At 38.9% G+C, this 24707-nt stretch overlaps 1 protein-coding gene across 2 annotated transcripts in view; it reads right to left on the bottom strand.

Moving 5' to 3' along the window:
- Positions 1-24707, bottom strand: part of LOC117427084 (contactin-associated protein-like 5) — a 400337-nt gene that overhangs the window by 91064 nt on the left and 284566 nt on the right. For both annotated transcript variants that reach the window (XM_034045447.3, XM_034045448.3), the window contains exons 12-13: positions 18583-18702; positions 16267-16467 (exon numbers count right to left, since the gene is read on the bottom strand). In XM_034045447.3, coding sequence (XP_033901338.3) covers positions 16267-16467; positions 18583-18702 — 321 coding nt within the window. The remainder of the gene's footprint in view (positions 1-16266; positions 16468-18582; positions 18703-24707) is intronic.

The following is a 24707-nucleotide window of genomic DNA, read 5'->3' as shown; positions in this document are numbered from 1 at the left end:
ATAGCAAAGCATAATAAAGCATAGTGAAAGCAAGATAAAGCATAGGACATCAGTGTGAAGAACAGTGAGGTATGGTAAAGAATATTAATAAGCATGGTAAACCAGGGTAAATTATGGTTAATACATGGTATTACCATGGAAAAAGCATGGTAAAAGTGCAAAAATGCCATGCAAAAATACCTACGGGCTTTCTAGGTGTCTATGTCATCAATGGATAATGATCTGGAACACCTGTTAATCTTGACTAATTAGTAAAGTACAGAAACTACAAAACAGTAGGAAATCCTATGATACACTATGTTGACATCACTCATGTGCCAACATCTGCCACCATGCAGATGCAGTTATTGTTTTTTTCAAATGTTTTCAGTAACTAAAAGGCAATAACAACATATGCTTATATTTAATCAAGAAATTAAAACAAACAATGTAATGCACTCAGGACATGTAATTGCAAATAACCTCCTTGATAACACTCCCGTAGGAAGTGTATTTTTAGTGTAATTGAGCGTGGACCGTACCTATTTTGAACTGCTCTGACTTGGAGTACATACAGTTCACCCCATTCTGCTATTTTATGTTCCATTACGAAACAACCGCTGCTAAACTTACCCAATCCTGACAGAAACAGCAGTTAACTGTTCTTCTGAGACATCTTCTCATAACTAATTCCTTTGGCTTTGAGAAGACTGTATAAGGCTTTTGTATTAATTGTTGATACACAATAAGTGTGTTCAAAAGCATTTATTGGGGGAGTACACGGAGCTGTACAGAGCAAAGTGGTACAGTATAATGTAGCTGTTTAGTCTTGCTTACAAGTCTTAGGGTTGGTTCATACTTCTGTCGTAGATGAATGCGATACGTCAGGTGCAGACAGCTCTGTAGCTTTAGCTCTGCAGCTTCACTATTTGCTGTACGAAGGACGCATCGTGTCACAGCCCTTTTGACTGTCAACTGCCATTCATACTTTCAATACAGACTGCATCTGCATAACTGGAATTTTATGAGATCTGCTGAGTTTGTACCGCTTATACAAAAGGTTTTTTAAAAAAATTAAATATGACGTTGTTGGTACAGGGTTGGAGGCCCTCAACTCCAACCAGAAATGATGTAGGAGTCTGAAGCATGAACCACCCCCATTCTCACTTCCTGTATTCCCAACATAAAAGTCAGCCCCAATCAACATATGGCAACCCGAACAGTCCAAATGCAAACATGCATTAATTCAAACCTGTAATTTAACAGTGTAACCAATACAAATTACTTATTTTCTGTCGTACAACTGTTTAAACAAATTCTGCTATTGATTTCCGGTTGCTGCTCTTCATTTTTCTAACAACTATTTTTAAAAGATTCAATGCTGGTCTACTTCTTCAGCAGGAATGATTGTGCAATCATTTCCAATGTCAAGCTATTGATCAATCATTGGCGAATCTGAGATAAGGCCCTATCTGGTAATTGCTTTTCTACTTGCCTCTAATAACTTACTTTTACCACTTGTCAAATAGTATACTGCTGCAGAGAAACTGTGGGCACTGGGCAAGAGGGGTGGTGGGCATTGGGACACAAACAGCCAATAATGACATATGACATTTAATTTACAAGTTAGAGAAAGGGTATGAACCATATAAAATAGTGAGATCTACAAAAAATGGTTCAACACCGTGGATATGTAACACACACACACACACATTATATATATATATATATATACACTGTATATACATACATACACTGTATATATACACACATACACTGCTGTGCAAAAGTCTTAGACATGTTGCATTTTTCTACTCAGATGCATTATGAGCATCAACATCTACTATTATAACAACCTTGACTTGCATAAAGAAGGAAAAACATTGAGTGATTTTCAAGGTGTGGTATCCGAAACAGTACAGAGAAACATCATCTGTAATTGATAAACCCAGGACTGGAAGACCCAGAAAGCTGTCTAACAAGGATGAGCAATACTTGAAGATAATATCCTTAAGGAATCTTATAATAACATAAGAAGAACATAAGAACATAAGAAAGTTTACAAACGAGAGGAGGCCATTCAGCCCATCTTGCTCGTTTAGTTGTTAGTAGCTTATTGATCCCAGAATCTCATCAAGCAGCTTCTTGAAGGATCCCAGGGTGTCAACTTCAACAACATTACTGGGGACTTGGTTCCAGACCCTAACAATTCTCTGTGTAAAAAAGTGCCTCCTATTTTCTGTTCTGAATGCCCCTTTATCTAATCTCCATTTGTGACCCCTGGTCCTTGTTCCTTTTTTCAGGTCAAAGAAGTCCCCTGGGTCGACATTGTCTATACCTTTTAGGATTTTGAATGTTTGAATCAGATCGCCGCGTAGTCTTCTTTGTTCAAGACTGAATAGATTCAATTATTTTAGCCTGTCTGCATACGACATGCCTTTTAAACCCGGGATAATTCTGGTTGCTCTTCTTTGCACTCTTTCTACAGCAGCAATATCCTTTTTGTAACAAGGTGACCAGAACTGAACACAATATTCTAGGTGAGGTCTTACTAATGCATTGTAAAGTTTTAACATTACTTCCCTTGATTTAAATTCAACACTTCTCACAATATATCTGAGCATCTTGTTGGCCTTTTTTATAGCTTCCCCACATTGTCTAGATGAAGACATTTCTGAGTCAACGTAAACTCCTAGGTCTTTTTCATAGTTCCCTTCTTCAATTTCAGTATCTCCCATATGATATTTATAATGCACATTTTTATTGCCTGCATGCAATACTTTACACTTTTCTCTATTAAATGTCATTTGCCATGTGCCTGCCCAGTTCTGAATGCTGTCTAGATCATTTTGAATGACCTTTGCTGCTGCAACAGTGTTTGCCACTCCTCCTATTTTTGTGTCGTCTGCAAATTTAACAAGTTTGCTTACTATATCAGAATCTAAATCATTAATGTAGATTAGGAATAGCAGAGGACCTAATACTGATCCCTGTGGTACACCACTGGTTACCTCGCTCCATTTTGAGGTTTCTCCTCTAATCAGTACTTTCTGTTTTCTACATGTTAACCACTCCCTAATCCATGTGCATGCATTTCCTTGAATCCCTACTGCGTTCAGTTTGAGAATTAATCTTTTATGCGGGACTTTGTCAAAAGCTTTCTGGAAATCTAAATAAACCATGTCGTATGCTTTGCAATTATCCATTTTCAATGTTGCATCCTCAAAAAAGTCAAGCAGGTTAGTTAGACACGATCTCCCTTTCCTAATTTTATTTCTTAGCAGACGCCCTTATCCAGGGTGACTTACAGTCGTAAACAAAAATACATTTCAAGACAAGCATTGAATTGGCAACAGAACTGGCAGAAGGCACAGGTGTCGTTGTCTATCCATCAACAGTCCAAAGCACCTTTGACCATTGTTCCATAGTCCAATTTCTGTGTTCTTGTACATATTTTAGCATTTTAGTCTTGTTCCCCTTTCTTAACAGAGGTATTCTTACTGCAACAAATCCTTTAAGTCCTGATTTCAAGAGTGATCTTTGTACTGTTGATTTGATGGACAACGGCACCTGTGCCTTCTGCTGGTTCTGTTGTCAATTCAATGCCACAAATTTTAGCCTTTGGCTGTACAATCTGAAGCCAAATGAATATGATTAAATTAAGGTTACACACAAAAAAGGCCATACAGGAGCTACTACTGAATTACAACTCCTCTTACTAGTAAATCTAACAGTTCTAACAGCATTGTAGAGTCAAACTCCTGTGATATAGTACATGTTATACCTGACTAGTAAATTATGGTACAGCGGTGAACGGTTGGTAAACCATTAGCAGTGCTTTCTTATAAATAAGACAGTTTATGCAGCTCAGCTTCAGAGAGGCGTACATTGTACTATATGAAGATGTGAAAGTTTGCTGTATCACATTTAGTAGAACCTGAACTATATGGTTACAAGCCAGTATTCCGAAGAAATACAATTTCCTATATATTTGAAAAGGCATTTTGAATAAACAGTGCACTGTTTATTCAAGAGGAAATGTTTGTCCACTTGAAGTGATATCTGATTGAGGGTTTTTGAAATTATGGATGACAAAATAAACATTTGAAAACCATAATGACTAATTTTGTCCAGGAGATATGTAAACTAATATTTATTTCTGCCCGATAATTTCAGACACTTAAATTATTTAATTAGATGTGCCAGGGAAGTCTTTCTATAAAGTTACTTTGTAATGAAAGAGTTATATGTTAAAATCAATTTAAAAAAACAATAAATGACAAAAAGAAAAGAAAAACAGAAAACTGAGGACGTGGTAGAAACAAGCAAAATGTAATGAATCAAATCACAAGACCTGCTCTGTTTTTTACCCTGGCCATGAGGGAAATATAAAAAACAATGAAAGTGTCATTTAATGCTATTGACTCTTTCATATTCTTTGAAAAGGTCAGACAGCCAGGTGATATACAGTATCACAGTGCTTGTAACTAACCTTTCAGATAATAACTTTGGGAAGCCAAAGCTATACTTTAACAGGCTCAAATGTACTCACTTATGGACTGACACATAATGCCTCCCAGATGCCCTTGGAACCCTGCCACCCTGTGTATTGTTTACCTGGCACTGCTAGGGACAGCTGGCAGTGCTTCCCATTAACCCGGAATCTTCTGTCTCAGGGTCACTTTTGTGGTCTTGGCATATGAAGAAATCAGCGCCATGGGCATCTGCTGGCATCTGTTTTAATTGTGTTAATGTAGAGGTCATCTGGGATGCCAACTGTCAGGGGCCAGTTTCACATTGTGCTTCTAAGCACTTGGCAAGTTGCTTGGAGCAGATATATGTTACCCATTCCACTAAATAATATTTAGCAGCAACAGCTATTATTAAGTACCTTAGCAGGCTCTTAAATATTATTACCCAAAGAGTCAACTATTACATCTTCAAATGTACGGAAATAAATAAAGTTTAGATAAACTGTGGAGTTGTGTCAATGTCCAATTTGTCTATTTAAGCACATACTGTCTTTGTTTATGAACTGTTTGGGGTAGGATTACACGTTTACATGCAACTATTGCTTGACATTTCTGACATGTAGTCAGTATACTGTAATAGTAAAACTGATGCTGTTCAATAAAATGTTTTTTTACTGGACGTTTTACAAAACAGCTTTTCAGTTCCAGCCACAGCTTGCGTCAACAATTTATAGGTCTGCTTATTGTAACGTCACTTGAAACCCGTCCTTAGTTTTTAACAGGTCTGGTCATTATAACGTCCCTTAAAGAAAATCACTTGTTTACATGGTTTACAGTGCAATGACAATGCTGCAGTCCATAAGTGTCCATAAGTGTCCATAAGTGACTAATATTGTTTTGCGTTCTCAAGGATCTGCTGTAGAACTGATAAAATGCAATAAACATAAAAGGCTTCTGCCAGAAGATTGTCTATTATCAGCCCTCTATTAAAGCCTGTAAGATCTACTACCTCTCCCTACTGACTTTTATACATTACTTAAAATGATTGCCGCTAACAAATAATTCTGTACGTCTTACAGGTCGTGTACTTCCAAAAGAGGAGTCGGGATGATGGAAGTACTGAATCAAAGGTATGTTTTATTGGATTACAAAGTTCAGTAAATGCAAGTGAAATAAATAAATGAAAAGAAAACCTGCCCTCTGGGCTCTAACTACACTTTCCTGCTTTCCCTGTCTAGCCCTGCTGAAGCTAACCATCGAGCAGGTAAAAAAAAACAATTACATTAACTTCAAACCACAAAGATGTAGTACACTGTGGTAATTTTACCACACTTATTGAAAGTCCAGTAGAGCTGGCGGTACAGGGTTAATGGTTAAACGGTTCACCCTCAGGAGGTTTACAATGTCCAGGTCTTCGAGGTAAGTAATCGTATTGGTTCCAGTTGTAATCCTTTTGTGATTGGCTTTTCTTCCACAGGCATGGTCTTCAAGTGCTCCCCCGGTAAGTTTCCAATATTTGGTGTATGGATCGTTTAGGTGACTTGAAGAAGCTGTTCTTGTCCAACCAGGTGAGTACAAAAGGTTGCGTTTCCCTCCTTACTATTGCAACCACTCGTGTTCGCTGCCTCACGGTGTTTCTCTTTGTTCTCCAGGAAAGAGCGCCCTCTGTGGAAGACACTGATATCTGCAGCCCTGTAACCAGGGCCTACTGTTTGGTTCTTCTGAACTTGCACTTAAATAAACTGAGAGAACCATTCACAACCATGTTGCCTTCTGCAGTATCCCTTTTTCAATTATTGCACACTGTCCTTTTCAGGAAATTACACTGTTAAAAATAGCCACGGTTACTACTCGGTCACAGTCCTTTTAGTACCCTTTGTCCAGGCACAGTACAACAATCATTTTATCAAAACAAACAGTGCTGTGTTCTAAAAGTCATTTTCCAAAAATAATAACGGAACTACTTTCGCTGCAGTGCAGCTTAACAAAGCGTGCTAGGCCTGTTTATTTACTGCCAGAGCACAGCTAAGTGATTAAAACACAGTCCATTCACAAAACTGCCTTAGTTTCAAATGAAATAAACACTGCAGTTTTAGCGATCCCTTCCTGGTAACGCTACGGGTCACTTAAGTGAAAATAATAATTAAAAGATTGTTGTACTCACAGTCGCTCCTTTGTTTACTTCATATTCACAGTCGCTGCTTTATTATACTTTGTTCCCAGGTGATGCACTTCAGTTTGGGAGACGGTAAGTATCTGCTTGTTTGTAATAATCCAACAGGATAAAATACACACCATTTCCTTTCAGCTGGATCCACACGTTGTTTCCTTTGTCATTCTGTTTGGTTCCATATACACAAGAAACCTGTAGTTGACAAAGGTTCTTTCTAGTTGTTCTTCCAATTCCCTTTGGCTTGGAATTGGGAGTGAAAAAGACGTTCTTTCAGCAACACAATCACTGGCTTACTCCAAGCCCCTACACCCACGTTTGCTTAGGGCATGGCTCACTTTTTATATCTGCTGGTCTATCAGGTCAGCTAGCTTCCTACTTCCTGCTGAATTATGGGAGTTTTTTTACCAGGAAAACCACACTCCTGATGCTCTCCACACATCCCACGGTCTCAATCCCTCACAATACTTTATGAGGGATGACATTGAAAGGAACCAATAATGTGATGGACATTCAAGTAACATATGTGCTAAATATCAAGTGTTTTCAGGTTTTTCAGATTTTTTTTTTTTTTTTATCCAACCCATGTTGCTCTCCGCTGTATAATTTATGGTGTTAATGTTCAGAAAAAGTGGAAGCAAGATTTGAGATAACAGTTTGAAGGTCTAGCCAGAAAATCAAAGATCCAATAAATAAGCACACTTATTGACATTAGAGAAGGCAACACCAGCCCACATCGATTTACATAAAATAAGATTTAATAGCTGGGTTGAATTTAAACGTTGACAATGCAGTGTCTTTATTATACTTGACCTCTTTAGTAATAATCTCACGATTATCAATACATTGTGAGTTAATACTGTATTAACATCTTACGAGGGCCACAACTTTCAAATCACCCCTCTGGAGATGGTTTGATAATTATGTAATGCTGATATTTCAGTTTGATAGAAAGTCAGTAAATGTAATCTTTTTATGAAATGACTCAAAATTTTCCCATGAACTCTCCACCAAGAGCAATCAATGAGTGCTTTTAGATACCACAAGATGTGACAAAAAAAATAGGAACGCTTGCAATATGTAACAGACATGTTTGTGCAAAAGGCTGGTTGATTTCTGATGCATAAGCCTGACACATTCTGTAATATATATATATATATATATATATATATATATATATATATATATACACACACACACTGGCAGTCAAAATTATGGGGACACCTGTAAATCTTACTGAAATCCTACAAAGAAAGGAAAACTATACCTAAACCATTGGCTTATGCAAACCATTTCCATTTAACAGTGGATACATTTTATTGGCATTCTACCTCAGTTTCTCCCATGAAAACATTCCCCTCTCAGTCACAAGGCTACTGACAGCTTTCAGAACCTGAACTAATTGAGACAAGAGAGCCATGTGAAAATCTGGGACAGCCATGTGAAAAGGCAGAAAGAGGAAAACAAGTAAAAATCATGACAGACTGTGTGCAAGTCCAAGGCTACTTGTTTCCTAATCAGCACTCAACTTGCTGCTGATTTCAATTTCACATCAAAAGTCACTATATCAAAGGAAATGGTAAAGAGACCTCTTTGAGAATCTGGTATGATGGGGGAGTTGCTGCTCAAAAACCTTTGTGCAGACAAGGAAACCGTCAAAAATGCAAAAGAGCAATGGAGAAGAGTGTTATGGACAGATGAGTCAATGTTTGACCTTTTCAGCTCCAAGAGAAAAGTACGTTAGAAGAAAAACAGGCGAGAGATTGTCAGGATGCTGTGTAGTGCCAACAGTAAAACATAATGGTGGTAACATGACGGTTTAGAGTTGTTTTGTAGTAAAAATAGAATGTACATTTGTAAAGGAACAATATCATTAGATTCTTCAACGTCATGCATTATTATTATTTGTTTATTTAGGAGACGCCTTATCCAAGGCGACTTACAGAGACTAGGGTGTGTGAACTATGCATCAGGTGCAGTCACAATATGTCACCCAAAAGACGGAGCACAAAGAGGTTAAGTGACTTGCTCAGGGTCACACAATGAGTCAGTGGCTGAACCAGGATTTGAACCAGGGACCTCCTGGTTACAAGCCCTTTTCTTTAACCACTGGACCACACAGTCTCCAATACCATCAGAAATGTGACTAGTAGGTGAAGGGTTTGTTTTTCAACATGATGATGACCCTAAACACACAGCCAGACTAAATGTTAACCTATAGGTGGGGTTCAGGGGGCGGAGCTAGGCACCAACAACCTATCATCTGCTGTCATCAATTAAATCTACCTTATTTAAACATTAGTCACCTCTACCTAGCTGTCTTGTGATTTTTCGTTTTGGCATAAACCTAAGCGATTTCAAGACCCATCAACTTTTGCATACCTCAATAATGGAGTACTTACAGCAGTTGTCATTGGATTCAGAGGATTCCCAGGATTTTCTGTCATTAACAGATCAATCTCCTCCAGCTTCAATCCAGGGTCAGTTACATCTGATCAGGCTCCTGATCAGGCTCTCGACCAGGTTCCAGTTCAAATGTTGCCTACCGTTCCTGCCACCCAAACATCTGCGCCGATCCAAGCGTCTTCGGCCTCAGGACGCCCCTCCGGATCGATTGTTTTGGAAGGACTGGCCCATGAATAAATTGATAAAAACCCTCCTTAAAAACGGTAATGCGATTCCAGCAGGGAGTGATAGAGAGTCTCTTTTCATTCTCTTTTCAATTCAGTCTCAGCAGAACCAGTCTTTCCACCGAAAAAACGTAATCAGCCGTGCCCAGCCATTCAGCGTCCTAAAACAGACAGCAGGCAGTCTATTCCGGATCTAATCACCCCCACAACTAGCACCGCTAACCAGCAGCCAGCCATTGAAATCCAACATTCGCAAATATTTAACGAGATAAAATCATTTATGCAGCCTTTTTCCGATACTCTATCTTCGGTCAGTTCTCAACTGTTGGATCTAGATAAAAGGGTGTCTATTATGGAACAGGGAAAACAATCTACAGCGCTGTCATTAATTCCAGCATCAAATACTGCAGCGATGCCTACAGCTTCTTCCGGTCCAGCCCTAATTTCAGCCAGCGAAGCAGATCCTCCAAAATACAACCTCGCTACTGCATCTACATACAGATCCTCCTCTCCAACTGCAGCTAGACGTCACACTATATCTCCACAAATCAGACGTAACATTCTCGAAGGTAAGGACATTAATCTTGTTTCACTATTAATGACGACTTCGGAATTCTTGGACCATAGAGTAGTCGATTGCGGAGACTTGGCAGTAACTCTAAAATCCAGAGATCCCAGACTGCTTAAAAATATTACATTAGGGGAATTTGTTCTTGCTTTCTCCATATTCAGAGATGTGTTATGCTCGGTATATCCTAACCGCAGAGCTGAATTGGACTCCTACGAATACTACATCGTGGAGCTGTCTGTCAGATACGGGGGGACTATGTTTTTTGAGTATCATAAAGCATTCTCTGCAAAAGCAGCAGCGATATTGGCAGCAGATAATCACATCATCAATTGGGCACAACCCGACACAGATCTATTTAACAGAATTTTTGGTGGTCTAAGAGCTAACGCATGTGGGGTCTGCACTTCAACAGCTCACTCAACATCCCTCTGCCCTAAAGCTGCAATTGCATCAACTTCTAAATCACCCGGTTTCGCCGCTAATTCATACAGATCTTCAGTACCTAATCCTATACATTCTTCAGCTCCCCTCGATCAATCCACAAGGAAAGACAAATACGGGCGCAGTATTAGATTTTCTGCAACAATTTCAATACTGGCTTCTGTTCGAATAGGCAATGCAATTTTATCCACATGTGCAGCAATTGCGGAGATGCTCACGCTAATTCAATCTGCCCTTTAAAACGCAAGTGACTTTACCCGATGCTCACAGTCTTTACTCCTATAAACATCCCGGTGTTATCAAGTAAATTACAGAATCATCCCGACAGTAACTTAATTAATTACCTGATCGACGGATTAAAAAATGGTTTTTCAACCGGTCTTACTCAAATTCCTTCTTCTGTTCAAAAGCAAAAATCAGTGCAGTCTCTCATCGAAAAAGAAATTAAAAAAGGATTTATAGTCGGTCCATTTTTAGCTCCTCCTTTTCCAGTATATAGAATTAATCCTATCGGCATTGCCACGAGGAAAATGTCAGGAAAAAAGCGTCTCATTATTGATTTATCAGCACCACGGGGGTCAAGCACCAGCAGCATTAACTCATTAATTCCCCAAGATCAATTTTCCCTGCATTACATCACTATTGCAGATGCAATACATTCAATTAAATTAGCAGGTCGTGGTTCCTGGTTAGCAAAAGCAGATATATCAGACGCATTTAAAGTAATGCCAATCCATCCTTCTCTCCGTCACCTGTTTGGTATATGCTGGGAAGGGAAGTTTTATTTTGCCACCCAATTGACTTTCGGCTGCAGCAGCCCGAAGATATTTGATATCCTGTCGGAAGCATTATGCTGGATTCTTCTTAATGTCTATCATGTCCCATTCTTGCTCCACTTGCTGGACGATTTTTTAGTAATTTCTCCTCCTTCAGATGCACCAGCAGAAGCGATTTCAAATCTTAAAAACTTATTTTCTGAAGTTGGCGTTCCGCTTTCAGAAGAGAAATCAATCGGTCCCCTTCATTCTTTGGAATTCCTTGGAATCATTCTAGATACAGAAAAGTTTGAAGCCAGCCTGCCTGAGTCTAAACTTAACCATATTCATTTGCTCATTCAGGATTTTCAGATCAGTAAAACAATTAAAAAACGGGCACTGCTTTCATTGCTGGGTTACTTTAACTTTGCAATACTTATCATTCCACAGGGGAGGACGTTTATATCTCGACTGCTAGCGCTGGCATCAACAGCAAAAAATCTGAACTCCTATATAAATATCTCTTCAGAAGCTAGGAAAGATATTAAAATGTGGTCTGCGCTTATTCAGCACTGGAACGGTCTCTCTATGTTTTATGATGATTTCATTTCAGCTCCACACGATATGGCTTTATTTACTGATGCCTCATCTCTGGGATTCGGAGGTCTATTTAACAATCAATGGTTTTGCAGTACATGGCCTGAGGAAATCGAGAACATATCTCCTCATCTAAAATCCACAGCTCTGCTAGAGATATACCCAATAGTAGCAGCTGCCCAGCTATGGGGTCATCTCTGGTCTAAGAAATCAATACTATTTTACTGTGATAATTCAACTACAGTGCATATTATAAATAAAGGACGTTCCTCTTCCCCTCTTATCATGCAATTGCTGCGGCGGCTAGTATGGATTTCAGTCTCTAATAATTTCCTAATACAAGCTCGCCACCTAGCGGGCATTTTTAATAATGCAGCTGATGCTCTTTCTCGTTTACAGATTTCCAAATTCCACAGTTTGCTGCCTACAGCTCTGCAATATCCAGCAGCAACGCCACAGTTCAATCAGCTGATTTTCAACTAAATCCAACTATTAATAAACTTCTTATTTCAGCTCAAGATTACATGGCATCAGCACTTGCCCCATCTACCAGGTCCTCGTACTCTATAGGTTGGGCATGTTATGTAACTTTCTGTTTACAAAGCAGGATTAATCCTACTCCATTCAACCAGGACTGGATCATGGCGTTCATAGTGCATGCAAATGACTCTCTACATCTGGCACCAGCTACACTCAGACTATATTTGTCAGGAATTCAGCATCAATTTCGCTTGATGTCCATCAATTCCCCAACTCTATTATCAATTCCAGCGGTTCGTCTCCTTTTACAAGGAATTTCCAAGGGCTCTCCGGCTCCTTCTTCTGCTCGCCTGCCTATTTCTATAGACATTCTCAGTAACTTGATTTCAATTCTCCGCCATGGCTGTTTTTCTCCATTTGATGATTTAACTATGGAAGTCATATGTCTATCTGCATTTTTTCGGTTTTTGAGATGTTCTGAATATACAGTTCCTTCTATTGCCAGCTTTCCTACCCTCGGTATCCGCTGCAGTGACCTCAAGCTCATCCCAGATTCTCATTTCATCTTATTTCTTCGCATTTCAAAAACAGATCAACTGTGGCAAGGACAATGTATTCAGCTTTCTAAGATCAACTCTCCTCTGTGTCCCTTCACTTCCATGTTGAAGTACATTGCAGAACGCAAGGCCATTTCATCCTCCGACCCTTTGTTTATCAATTCAAGCCGGTTCATTGTATCAAGGCATTGGTTTTCAACACACCTTTCCACCGTGGTATCCAGAGCAGGTCTTCCTTCGCAATTCTACACTCCTCATTCATTTAGAATAAGGGCAGCTACTTCAGCTGCAAAAGCCAACATTAACCAGCATTTAATTAAAAATATGGGGCGCTGGACTTCATCAGCAGTTGAAACTTATATTCGTTCTTCATCATCTGAAATATCCTCCGCACATCAGTCCATTGCTAGTATGTCCGGAGTGGGGACGACCTTTCTGCCTGGGCCACCAAAGATTTCCCCCTAAGAAATTAAATTAAAAGGGTTTTTTTTCTTTCCACTGTGCAGAGGGTCTTCACATAGTCATTAGGGTACAGTCTACTAACCCCTTTGTCACGTTAAGTGTTTGTTTTTTTTCGTCTAAATGTTTTCTTTTTTCTTCTTTCTTATGCATTGGCGGTTCTCTCTTTTTCTTCACGTTGCGTCAGCGGGGAGCAGGGGGTCCATCTTTTGGGGGGTTAGTGATTCCACTTTCTCCAACCCTTTGTTAAGCTCCGCTTCATTTACCTCATAGAGGAGGGTTCTCCATGAGTCAGAGGGGACCCCCGGCCAAACCCTTCCATCTGCATGTATGTTTCTTTTGGGATTCTTCTTTCAGGTCTGATGCCTCTATGTGAGGGACCCCAAGCGGTGGCATCCCTCGTGTTTGTCGGGTCTCCTCAAAGACGGTGGCCCCTCTCCTGTTTGTCGGGTCTCCTCAGCGACGGAACCCCCCTTCTATTATGTTGGGCTTCGAAGAGGCGGAACACCACGCATTATATGTTTTAACAAATACTAACTTTATGTTTTCTTTCCGGTTCGCGAGCCTCTTCGTATGTCGGGTAACCTCAGAGACGGTGCCCCTCTTGGTATGTCGGGTCACCTCAAAGACGGTGGCCCCCCTCCTGTTTGTCGGGTCTCCTCAACGACGGAACCCCCCTACTGTATTTGTTGGGTCAGGAAGAGCCGGAACCTCTTTTGTGTTATCAATACTAATTCATGTTTTTCTTTCCGGTTCGCGAGCCTCTTCGTATGTCAGGTAACCTCAGAGACGGTGCCCCTCTCGTATGTCGGGACACCGCAAAGACGGTGGCACCCCTCCTGTTTATCGTGTCTATCGATCAAGTAAATGTTGGGCCTTGAAGAGGCGGAGCCCCTCTCTCCATGTGTATATGTTTACTAACTCTGTCAATAAACACTATCAGGTGGCATAGCTCCGCCATGTGAAACCTCAATTACATGAATCAGAAAGACGAACAATAGGTTTTGAAATCGTTGCGCTGGCCTCTCCAGTCGTCTGACCTTAACACCATTGAAATGTTATAGGATGAGCTTGATAGGAGAGTGAAAAAGAAGAGTGGCAGCCAGCATAAATATGCTCTGTGAGATGATTAGGACTGAATGGACAAAATAGATGGAGATACAATGTTAAATTTGTGTGAGAATGCCTAGTATGTGCAGCTGTGATTGCTAACAAGGGGGGTATTTTGATGAGAAAAGTTTGCAGTAAAATGCCAGCAAAGCATATTCCCTGTTGCATTTTCTTTTAGAGGGTGAATAGTGTCCCCATAATTTTGACCTCCAGTGTATATATATTTATAAAAAAAGGCATCTCCTTGGTAGAGAGAAGGCCTATCATATTTTGATTTTGGGTTAACACTTCAAAACAATGCTTGGATTTCTTTCCACCGACTAATGGTTAGTGATTATCAATCAGTTGCAAACCATTTGTTAACAAATACAGGGGTTAAACATGTAGAGGATATTTTGTGCCCAATTTTAAAAATGAATAAATAAATATGTTTAATTATAAATAAATAAATAAATACATACATAAATAAATAAATAAATAAATAAATAAATAAATAAATAAATAAATACATGAATAAATAAATACATTAACTTATTATGTACATTTACATTATATTTTTATATTAAATGAATACTGATGAAGTATTATAAAACCTCTGTTATGTGAACTAATTGGGGGTGAGGGGAAGTATGGATAATCACATTTTTTGATTATCAAATCAACTGTGAAATTGTTCTAATTACTTTCCCATTGAAGAAACCTCCTAAAATATATGATTCAATAAATATATAACACACAGTACTGCACTGTTCTGTAAATACCAGGGAGCTGAAAATCACATTTTCTATGACAACAGGGGAGAAGAGCACTGTTCAGAACAAGACAAATTACGGATTATCAAGTTTTTAGTGTATTGCAATTTATGTTATACAGCCTGTTTCATCCATTAACAAGTAGTCCATATTCAGCAGTGTTAATTTATTAAAGATATTATCTGTGGCCACTGAACACTGCTATGTGCATTTCAGGGCAGCAGTGTGGAGTAGTGGTTAGGGCTCTGGACTCTTGACTCTTGACCAGAGGATCATGGGTTCAATCCCAGATGGGGGTCACTGCTGCTGTACCCTTGATCAAGGTACTTTACCTAGATTGCTCCAGTAAAAACCCAACTGTATAAATGGGTAATTGTATGTAAAAAAAAAAAAAAAAGTAATGTAATTGTATGTCAAAATATTGTGATATCTTGTAACAATTGTAAGTCACTCTGGATAAGGGCGTCTGCTAATAAATAAATAATAATAATCGGGTGAAAGAGAATATAACGGGTACAATGTTGTTTTTAAAACAGTTTCTAGCTAGCCAACAGTCTATAGTACATTCAGAATTTCAATACGATAAGAAAGCTGGGACTGAGATCAGAAGGATTAATTTCTGATTGGTTCTCTGGCTCACAACAAGCTATGTATGGGTTTGCCCCCAAGGAACTGAACACAAGTGTCTGAGAGCCTCGGCTGCATGGTGATTTTAAACAGGGGGGCTGTAAAAGGGCAAGTAACATGAAGTATGTCAGGGTTTGTAATAATGGTTAACAGGCTGTTCTTATTGGAGAAATATAGCCCAAATCGACTTTGATACCTTCAGAAATGTCTATGTCTATGCCTACTTTTAGCTAACCATTTCAAATTCTGACTGTAACCGATCTAACACTATAACCGCAAGAGCCTTTTCTTCCTTCCCTTCTTCCATCCCATTCATTTTGTACTTAGGTTACAGATCTGTACGTCCAGTATGTAATACTCTATAGGGCCTATTCAATTGATCTAAATGGTTAAATAACACTGTCCTTTAAATCTCTAAGCAGGACCCTCTTTGCAATTTAACATATTTGTACAGACAGAAATGTACTGAAGAGACCTACACTGTTTAATCTTTGATTTGCATAACCTTGGTACAAAAATTGTAACTATCTCATTTAGATCTGCTGTTGCTTAGACCAGCTGAACAGACCCCTACACATTTATTTTCAGAACAGCAAAGAGAGCCTAAGCAAGATCACACACAACCCTGAGAAACCCCTGTAAAGGGACAGGCTCCTGACTGCTTACCGCGGGTGTTGAGCAGCCTGGATCTCTTGCAGCGATAGACGATCTCTTGCTCGCAGTGTTCCGCCCCGCTCACCATGGCATGCAGCTGTTCTCGGCTGGTGCTGTAGTTGAACTGCATGGAATACGGCTTCTCCAGGCTCGAACCCTGGACCCTGGTCAGCTCCATGTTGTTGTGATGCATCATAGTCCACACTTTATCATCTACAATGATAGGCACAGGAAACAGTTTAAAAATAAACAATACCCCTGTGAAGCCACAATTTTAAAAAATGGGTTTGATTAACCATGCACAGACTGCTTTTTGTTAAGAAACAGCAGGTATTTCTTATCCATAAAACCCTTACCTATCTTCTCAAACATAAGAAACCAACATTGTTTTAATTCTGGCTTACGCTATTAATGCTCTGATAATTAGGAGCAATTTATTGTTAAATATATTACAGCTAATGTTGTATTATTTCCTTGTTAAAATGTGAGCTAATCTGCATACCCGAGCTGCATACATTAGCTGTCACAATGTGCTTGCACCTTATTTTCACTTCATTTTTTAACTTCATAGAGAAACAAACATTTTGACTAATACCGTCATGATATTTATGAAGGCATTACAAGTATGTTCACCTTCTTATGCTTTTTATGTATCTAATTTATCTATTTTGCTTAGATATATTCAGACAAAAAGACAAAAAAGTATAATAGCTCTGTGCTATTCACAATTCATCTAGATAGCTGAGGGTAGAAAGAAGTCCTCAATCGTAAAACTACAGTATATGGCCTACCTCACAACATAAGGCATGCCATTGGAAACCTTATCGATCTTAATCCAGATATGTCAGTTCTCTGATTAATGAGCTGCCACATTCTTATTTTCAGTACCAGCTACTGCATGATTTGTTAGTGTTAAATGAACCTATTTACAGGAGAAGGAACACACTAAAGTCCCATGACGGAACAGCCTTGTAGTGAAAGCTTAAAAAAGGCGACAAGGAGTATTGGACTGCTGAATTCTTTAGCTCCACAGTTACCTAGGAATTGACTGGAGGACCATTAATGTGATCCTCTAAAGTAAAGTAACCAGCTTAAAATATGACCACTGAGGTGGGCTTGTGGAAAACCTCAGAAAATCTATCTGATTCAGCACTGCCTGGCCACTTGTTTAGGGCATGTCTACCTGCTTAGATTTGTCATTGCCAAATTGTGTATATACACATTATTGTCTTTAAGAAGTATTTATTGGCAAGTATTTAATAAATCCAATCAAAACAAGAAAAGCTGTCCTCCCTCACATTTCCAATGGAGTACCAATCAATTGCAATTAAATTCCACACTGAGTGTATTAAAAACTGATTGGATGATTATTTTCCTCTCATCCAGGGTGCTGACATTTCTACTAGCGTACCAAGGTCATAAACTGACTAATTGCCATTGACTGGTACTCAATTGAAATCAACACATTATGAATGGATTTATTGAATACCTGTCGATAAATACCTGTTAAAGACAATAACGAGTACAATGAACTAGTATTCGACACACCCCTAGTATCAGGTTCTCCTAACAATGCTGCACTTGTTTGCAGACAGTGATAAAGCACCCGTTCATCAAACCAGAATTGTGCATGATAGGTTTGAGAAGCATAACTTCCATAGCTAGCAACAAGCATGTTTGGGATGAACTTGAATGACACATTCATCATCACAATCCTCTGCCTACTTCTTTTGCGTGAAATATCAGTGACTGAATATATTAACATCCCTCGATACACCTTCCAGCACCATGTGAAGTCCATGCTACGTCACGTCATGGCTGTGATCGGGTCAAACAGTGGCCCCAACCTAATATTAAGTACAGGTCATAATAAAGTGGTCATACAGTGTATAAAGTCAGGCAAAACTACAGGCCCTAGTTATAGCTAGCGCAATAATTTGATACATCTTACCTGTCTGGAAATTCCATTTGCTTTATAGGTATCACATGTGCTGTTTTGAAAGAAAGTTCAGTCTGCATGCCCTACGTCAATTATGCTTAGATTTCCTATATCTGGAGCGTGAAATATCCCCACCCCTTCTACAAGTTTTTTTTTGCTTTAACTTCTTTTAAAACTTAACTTGTGAGCTCTACATAACTAATGGAAGTGCAGGACAGCTGTGATGGACGTATTTCACAAGCAGGGAGATATTGTACAGTAGATGCACACAGAAGCAAAAGCAGTGGCCAGTACATTACACTGTATTTTACATGATGATTTAATTGAAATATCTTACAATTATGTTAATCAAGTACACCATGCAGACGTATCCTATACGTACTGCTTACCTGTCATATTGCAGTAGACCAGGGTGGGACCCAATGGACCGCTCCCATCTGAGTCAATGGAAAAGTAACCTGACGTGCTCCCTGTGTGTCTGTAGGCTTCACATGAGGGCTCGTAGATTGCTGCATATCAAAGATTAGGTTTAAAAAAGATATAAAACAGACAAGTATTATTATTATTATTATTATTATTATTATTATTATTATTATTATTATTATTATTATTATTATTATTATTGTTATTATGCTTCAGTGTGAAAACAAGCCAAAAGTCATGTGAGCGGAAAATACAGCCTGTTTTGTTCTATAATTACAGAGTAGCTCTTTTTATATGTGTTTCAGGTACAATGGTTAACAGATATAGGAAATACAGTATTGCTCACACATTTAAATTAAATATTAAAGCACTTCAGTGGCCATGAAATATTATAGGGTGCAATTAATTAAATGACTCAAATATAAAAACTGTATCTGAATCTGCTTTAGGCAGAAAATTGACTGGCTGCTTACCCTGATTAAAACGTACAAAGAAAATAATAAATTGGTATGATATGATCATTATCATTTATTCAAACACGCTTCCAATGAGAAAACATCCCTTTGTATACAGATATCAAATGCACTTGCTTATGCACTGCCAGACCAAGTTAATATTTATATTCTCACATAATTAGGTGTGGGGATTTTGTAATAGTGTAGTGAGCAAAACATGGAAACACCTGGGTAAATGAGGGACACCAAGTATATTGAAAGCAAGAGCTTTCACACAGGTGTGACTCATGCGTTAATTAAGCAAATAACATCCCAGCATGCTTAGGGTCATGCTGGACAGGCCTGGTTGCCTATAATTATGGCTAACATGGCTGCAAGAGGAGAACTCAATGACTTTGAAAGAGGGGTGATTGTTGGGGCGCGTTTGGCAGGAGCTCCAGTGACCAAGACAGCTCAACTTGCTTATGTTTCACGAGCAAAGGTGTCTAAGGTGATGTCGGTATGGAACTCAGAGGGAAAGACATCATCAGCAAAGGGCAACAGTGGGCGGAAGCGCATACTCCAGGATCGTGATATCCGTGCATTAATTCGAAGTGCAAGGCAAAACAGGCGAGCAACTGCAGATCAATTGACTGCAAATTTCAACCTGGGGCGCGTGAACCGAGAACTCCACAGAGCGGGATACCATAGTGGCCCAACGCCCTATTAAGTGACTTTACATTGGTATTTCCATTTTTTGTTCACTACCTGTATATATATATATATATATATATATATATATATATATATACTGTATATACATACAGTCACCTCCAAAATTATTGGCACCCTTGATAAAGATGAGCAAAAAAGACTGTATAAAATAAATAATACCAGTACTGAGCTATACTGTAATTTTCCAACATGTGGAATATATTTGACTTTATTAATGATTCAATGGAATCAACCAAAATTACACATTTCTCAAATTATAAATTTACAGACGTGCTCAAATTTGTTGGTACCCTTACAGCTCATTGAAATAATGCTTCATTCCTCCTGAAAAGTGATGAAATTAAAAGCTATTTTATCATGTATACTTGCATGCCTTTGGTATGTCATAGAATAAAGCAAAGAAGCTGTGAAAAGAGATGAATTATTGCTTATTCTACAAAGATATTCTAAAATGGCCTGGACACATTTGTTGGTACCCCTTAGAAAAGATAATAAATAATTGGATTATAGTGATATTTCAAACTAATTAGTTTCTTTAATTAGTATCACACATGTCTCCAATCTTGTAATCAGTCATTCAGCCTATTTAAATGGAGAAAAGTAGTCACTGTGCTGTTTGGTATCATTGTGTGCACCACACTGAACATGGACCAGAGAAAGCAAAGGAGAGAGTTGTCTGAGGAGATCAGAAAGAAAATAATAGACAAGCATGGTAAAGGTAAAGGCTACAAGACCATCTCCAAGCAGCTTGATGTTCCTGTGACAACAGTTGCAAATATTATTAAGAAGTTTAAGGTCCATGGAACTGTAGCCAACCTCCCTGGGTGCGGCCGCAAGATGAAAATCGACCCCAGAGTGAACAGAAAGATAGTGCGAATGGTAGAAAAAGATATACTATATATTTGGATAACTGCCAAAGAGATACAAGCTGAACTCCAAGGTGAAGGTACGTCAGTTTCTGATCGCACCATCCGTCGCTTTTTGAGCGAAAGTGGGCACCATGGAAGAAGACCCAGGAGGACTCCACTTTTGAAAGAAAAACATAAAAAAGCCAGACTGGAATTTGCTAAAATGCATATTGACAAGCCACAATCCTTCTGGGAGAATGTCCTTTGGACAGATGAGTCAAAACTGGAGCTTTTGGCAAGTCACATCAGCTCTATGTTCACAGACGAAAAAATGAAGCTTTCAAAGAAAAGAACACCATACCTACAGTGAAACATGGAGGAGGCTCAGTTATGTTTTGGGGCTGCTTTGCTGCGCCTGGCACAGGGTGCCTTGAATCTGTGCAGGGCACAATGAAATCTCAAGACTATCAAGGCATTCTGGAGCGAAACGTACTGCCCAGTGTCAGAAAGCTCTGTCTCAGTCGCAGGTCATGGGTCCTCCTACAGGATAATGACCCAAAACACACAGCTAAAATGGATAAGAACAAAACATTGGACTATTATGAAGTGGCCTTCTATGAGTCCTGTTCTGAATCCTATCGAACATCTATGGAAAGAGCTGAAACTTGTAGTCTGGAGAAGGCACCCATCAAACCTGAGACAGCTGGAGCAGTTTGCTCAGGAAGAGTGGGCCAAACTACCTGTTAACAGGTGCAGAAGTCTCATTGAGAGCTACAGAAAACGTTTGATTGCAGTGATTGCCTCTAAAGGTTGTGCAACAAAATATTAGGTTAGCGGTCCCATCATTTTTGTCCATGCCATTTTCATTTGTTTTCTTATTTACAATATTATGTTGAATAAAAAATCAAAAGCAAAGTCTGATTTCTATTAAATATGGAATAAACAATGGTGGATGCCAATTACTTTTGTCAGTTTCAAGTTATTTCAGAGAAAATTGTGCATTCTTCATTTTTTGTGGAGGGGTACCAACAAATTTGAGCACGTCTGTATTTCCATAAAAAATCACAATTATTGGCACCCTTGTTTTCAGTACTTTCTGCACCCTCCCCTTGCAAGGATAACGGCACTGAGTCTTTTTCTATAATGTTTAATGAGATTGGAGAACACATTGGGTGGGATCTTAGACCATTCCTCCATATAGAATCTTTCCAGATCCTTGATATCCTTCAGTCTGCGCTTATGGACTGCCCTCTTCAATTGAAACCACAGGTTTTCAATGGGGTTCAAGTCCGGAGACTGAGATTTGTGGTCAATTAACCATTTCTTTGTGGATTTTGATGTATGCTTGGGGTCATTGTCTTGCTGAAAGATCCACTTGCGGCCAAGTTTCAGCCTCCTGGCAGAGGCAACCAGGTTTTTGGCTAAAATGTCCTGGTACTGGGTAGAGTTCATGATGCCGTTGACCTTAACAAGGGCCACAGGACCAGTGGAAGCCCCATAACATCAAAGATCCACCACCATATTTTACAGTAGATATGAGGGTTCTTTTCTGCACAAGCATCCTTCTTTCGACGCCAAACCCACCGCTGGTGTGCATGGCCAAAGAGCTCTATTTTCATCTCATCTGACCATAGCACCCGGTTCCAATTGAAGTGCCAATGCCGTTTAGCAAACTCCAGGTGCTTACTGTTGGTTGCTCTCAATAAAGGCTTTTTTTCTGGCAACCCTTCCAAATAACCTATTGGTATGGAAGTGGCGTGCCAGTTCTGTAATTCTCCAACTGTGGCCCTTAGATTTCCCTTTGCCTCCCGATCCATCTTCCTCACTGTGCGTGGGGGCAAGATACACTTGCGTCCTCTACCAGGCAAGTTTACCACTGTTCCAGTGGTTTTGATTTGAACTTCTTAATTATTGTCCTAATAGTGGTAAGTGGTATATTTAGTTTTTTAGCTATTGTTTTGTACCCATTGCCTGATTTATGAAGGTCACCGACCATCTGTCTCTTTTCATTTGTGAGTTCTTGGCCTTTTCCCATTTTTATACCCCAGTGAAACAGGAAGACATGGAAGGCCACAATACAGTTCCTTAAGACTGAGATGAACTTAAAGAAGTAAAATGTTAATGCAGATTTAATTTTGTTTGATCTGACACCTGTCTTTTTGAGAAACATTTTTATTACTTGTTAATAAAAAAAAACTTTTTCTCTGATCAATTGTGAATGAATAAAAGAATATGGTTTTCCCATATATTTGAGCATAAAATATAGCTCATTACCTGTGTTGTTTATTTTATACAGCCTTTTTTGCTCATCTTTATCAAGGGTGCCAATAACTTTGGAGGTGACTGTGTATATATATACTGTATATATATATATATATATATATATATATATATATATATATATATATATATATATATATATATTAGAACAACCATTTCTTTACAGTGTTATTTTTCTACAACAGAAAATTGAGAAGATGGGTGCTTGAGCTGGGAATGCAAGAGGGGCCTCTTTATGAAGCAAAGGAATGTCTCTGTGCAGGTTTGGCTGTATTGCCTATGAAGAATAGATAGTGCCACGTTTGTAGGAAATAGAGGAAGGAGGGGTCATAAATGATGTCACTGCAAGGTTGTGTGTTGAAAGTTATAATACTGCATGAATGTATTTCTCGGAGCTCAATTGAATCTTGCTGTAGCCCGGAGCCTATAACTCTGTCCATTTAAAATGATTATTTTCTAAGCTATATAAATAAACATATATTTGTCAGTTTTATTTTTCCCTACATAGGCTGGAGGATGTAATTAGCCCTTTAAGAACCGGGATCGTGTTAACACAATCCTATTGAAGTGGGCTTCTAGGACTGTGATCGTGTAACACAATAAAAAAAAAAAACACACTTTGTTTTGATGACTTACAGGGCCACCGTACTTTGCAGTTCAGGCTTGAAACACATATCATGAAGTATGACACAGGCCCGGTTTTTGGGATGGAACCGCATAACAGTCTCGCGTTTTGATTGGTCCATGTCTGTCACATGAATATGTCGTCACACGAGTGGAAAAGCGTGCAGGCATTTTTAACATTGTGATCAGATAGAGAGTGATCTGCTTTCCACAACCTTACCATTAAAATATGATGTGGTATTACACTGTACTGATATAACAAACTATGAGGAATTACTTTATATAAATTATCATGTTATGCACGAATGTAAGAATTGGCTTTCTGTGGTGGTGTACTTTTTTCTTTCAAGTAGCATATATCTATAATCGTTTTTGCGATATATTTTAATATAAAACATATTCGCTATTGCAGTTTTGTTACAGGATACATTAGTTTATCTCTAATGTAATCACAGTTTTACATTAGACTGCCCCTGTTTTCATTTACGTCGCAAATTCTGGGCCGCTTTACTTTTCAGATAATGTCCCAAATTCTGGGCCGATTTGGTTTGCGGATAACATGCCAAATTCTGGCCGCTTTGGTTTTTAGATAACGTCCCAAATTCTGGGCCGCTTTGGTTTTTAGATAACGTCGCAAATTCTGGGCCGCTTTGGTTTTTAGATAACGTCCCAAATTCTGGGCCGCTTTGATAACATCCTAATTTCTGGGCTGCTCTGGTTTTCAGATAACGTTCCGAATTCTGCATTTTCGAATTCAGGCCAGTTTTTGAGATATTCTGCTTAGCTGACAGCCGAGTTTCTAAGTCATGCATGCACAGTTTACCATAAACTGAACCGTTAATTCATTTAAGAGTACATGAATCAAAGTTAATGTATTTTTTACTCTCCTCAGAAAACATTTAGGAACATAGTATACCAAAAAAAAAAAAAAAAGGTCATCTCATTTGCTTATGTAATGTCCATCAATATATAGTGAGGCATAGGGGTTTATCAGAACTTCTGGGTTTAAGAGACCAGTGCCCTTCAACAACTTCAAATAAATCCTATTGTATTGTATTAGTCAGCATTTCCCTTATCTATTCCTGATCATTTATACTGTAGGTCAGGGGTTTTCAACCTTTTTTTGAAACTGTAGCCCTTCTAGCTGGAGGTTTCAGCTCGAGTACCCCT

The sequence above is a fragment of the Acipenser ruthenus genome, chromosome 11 (assembly GCF_902713425.1).
Source record: "Acipenser ruthenus chromosome 11, fAciRut3.2 maternal haplotype, whole genome shotgun sequence".
Taxonomy (NCBI): domain Eukaryota; kingdom Metazoa; phylum Chordata; class Actinopteri; order Acipenseriformes; family Acipenseridae; genus Acipenser; species Acipenser ruthenus.
This window is presented reverse-complemented; position numbering and strand designations above follow the sequence as displayed.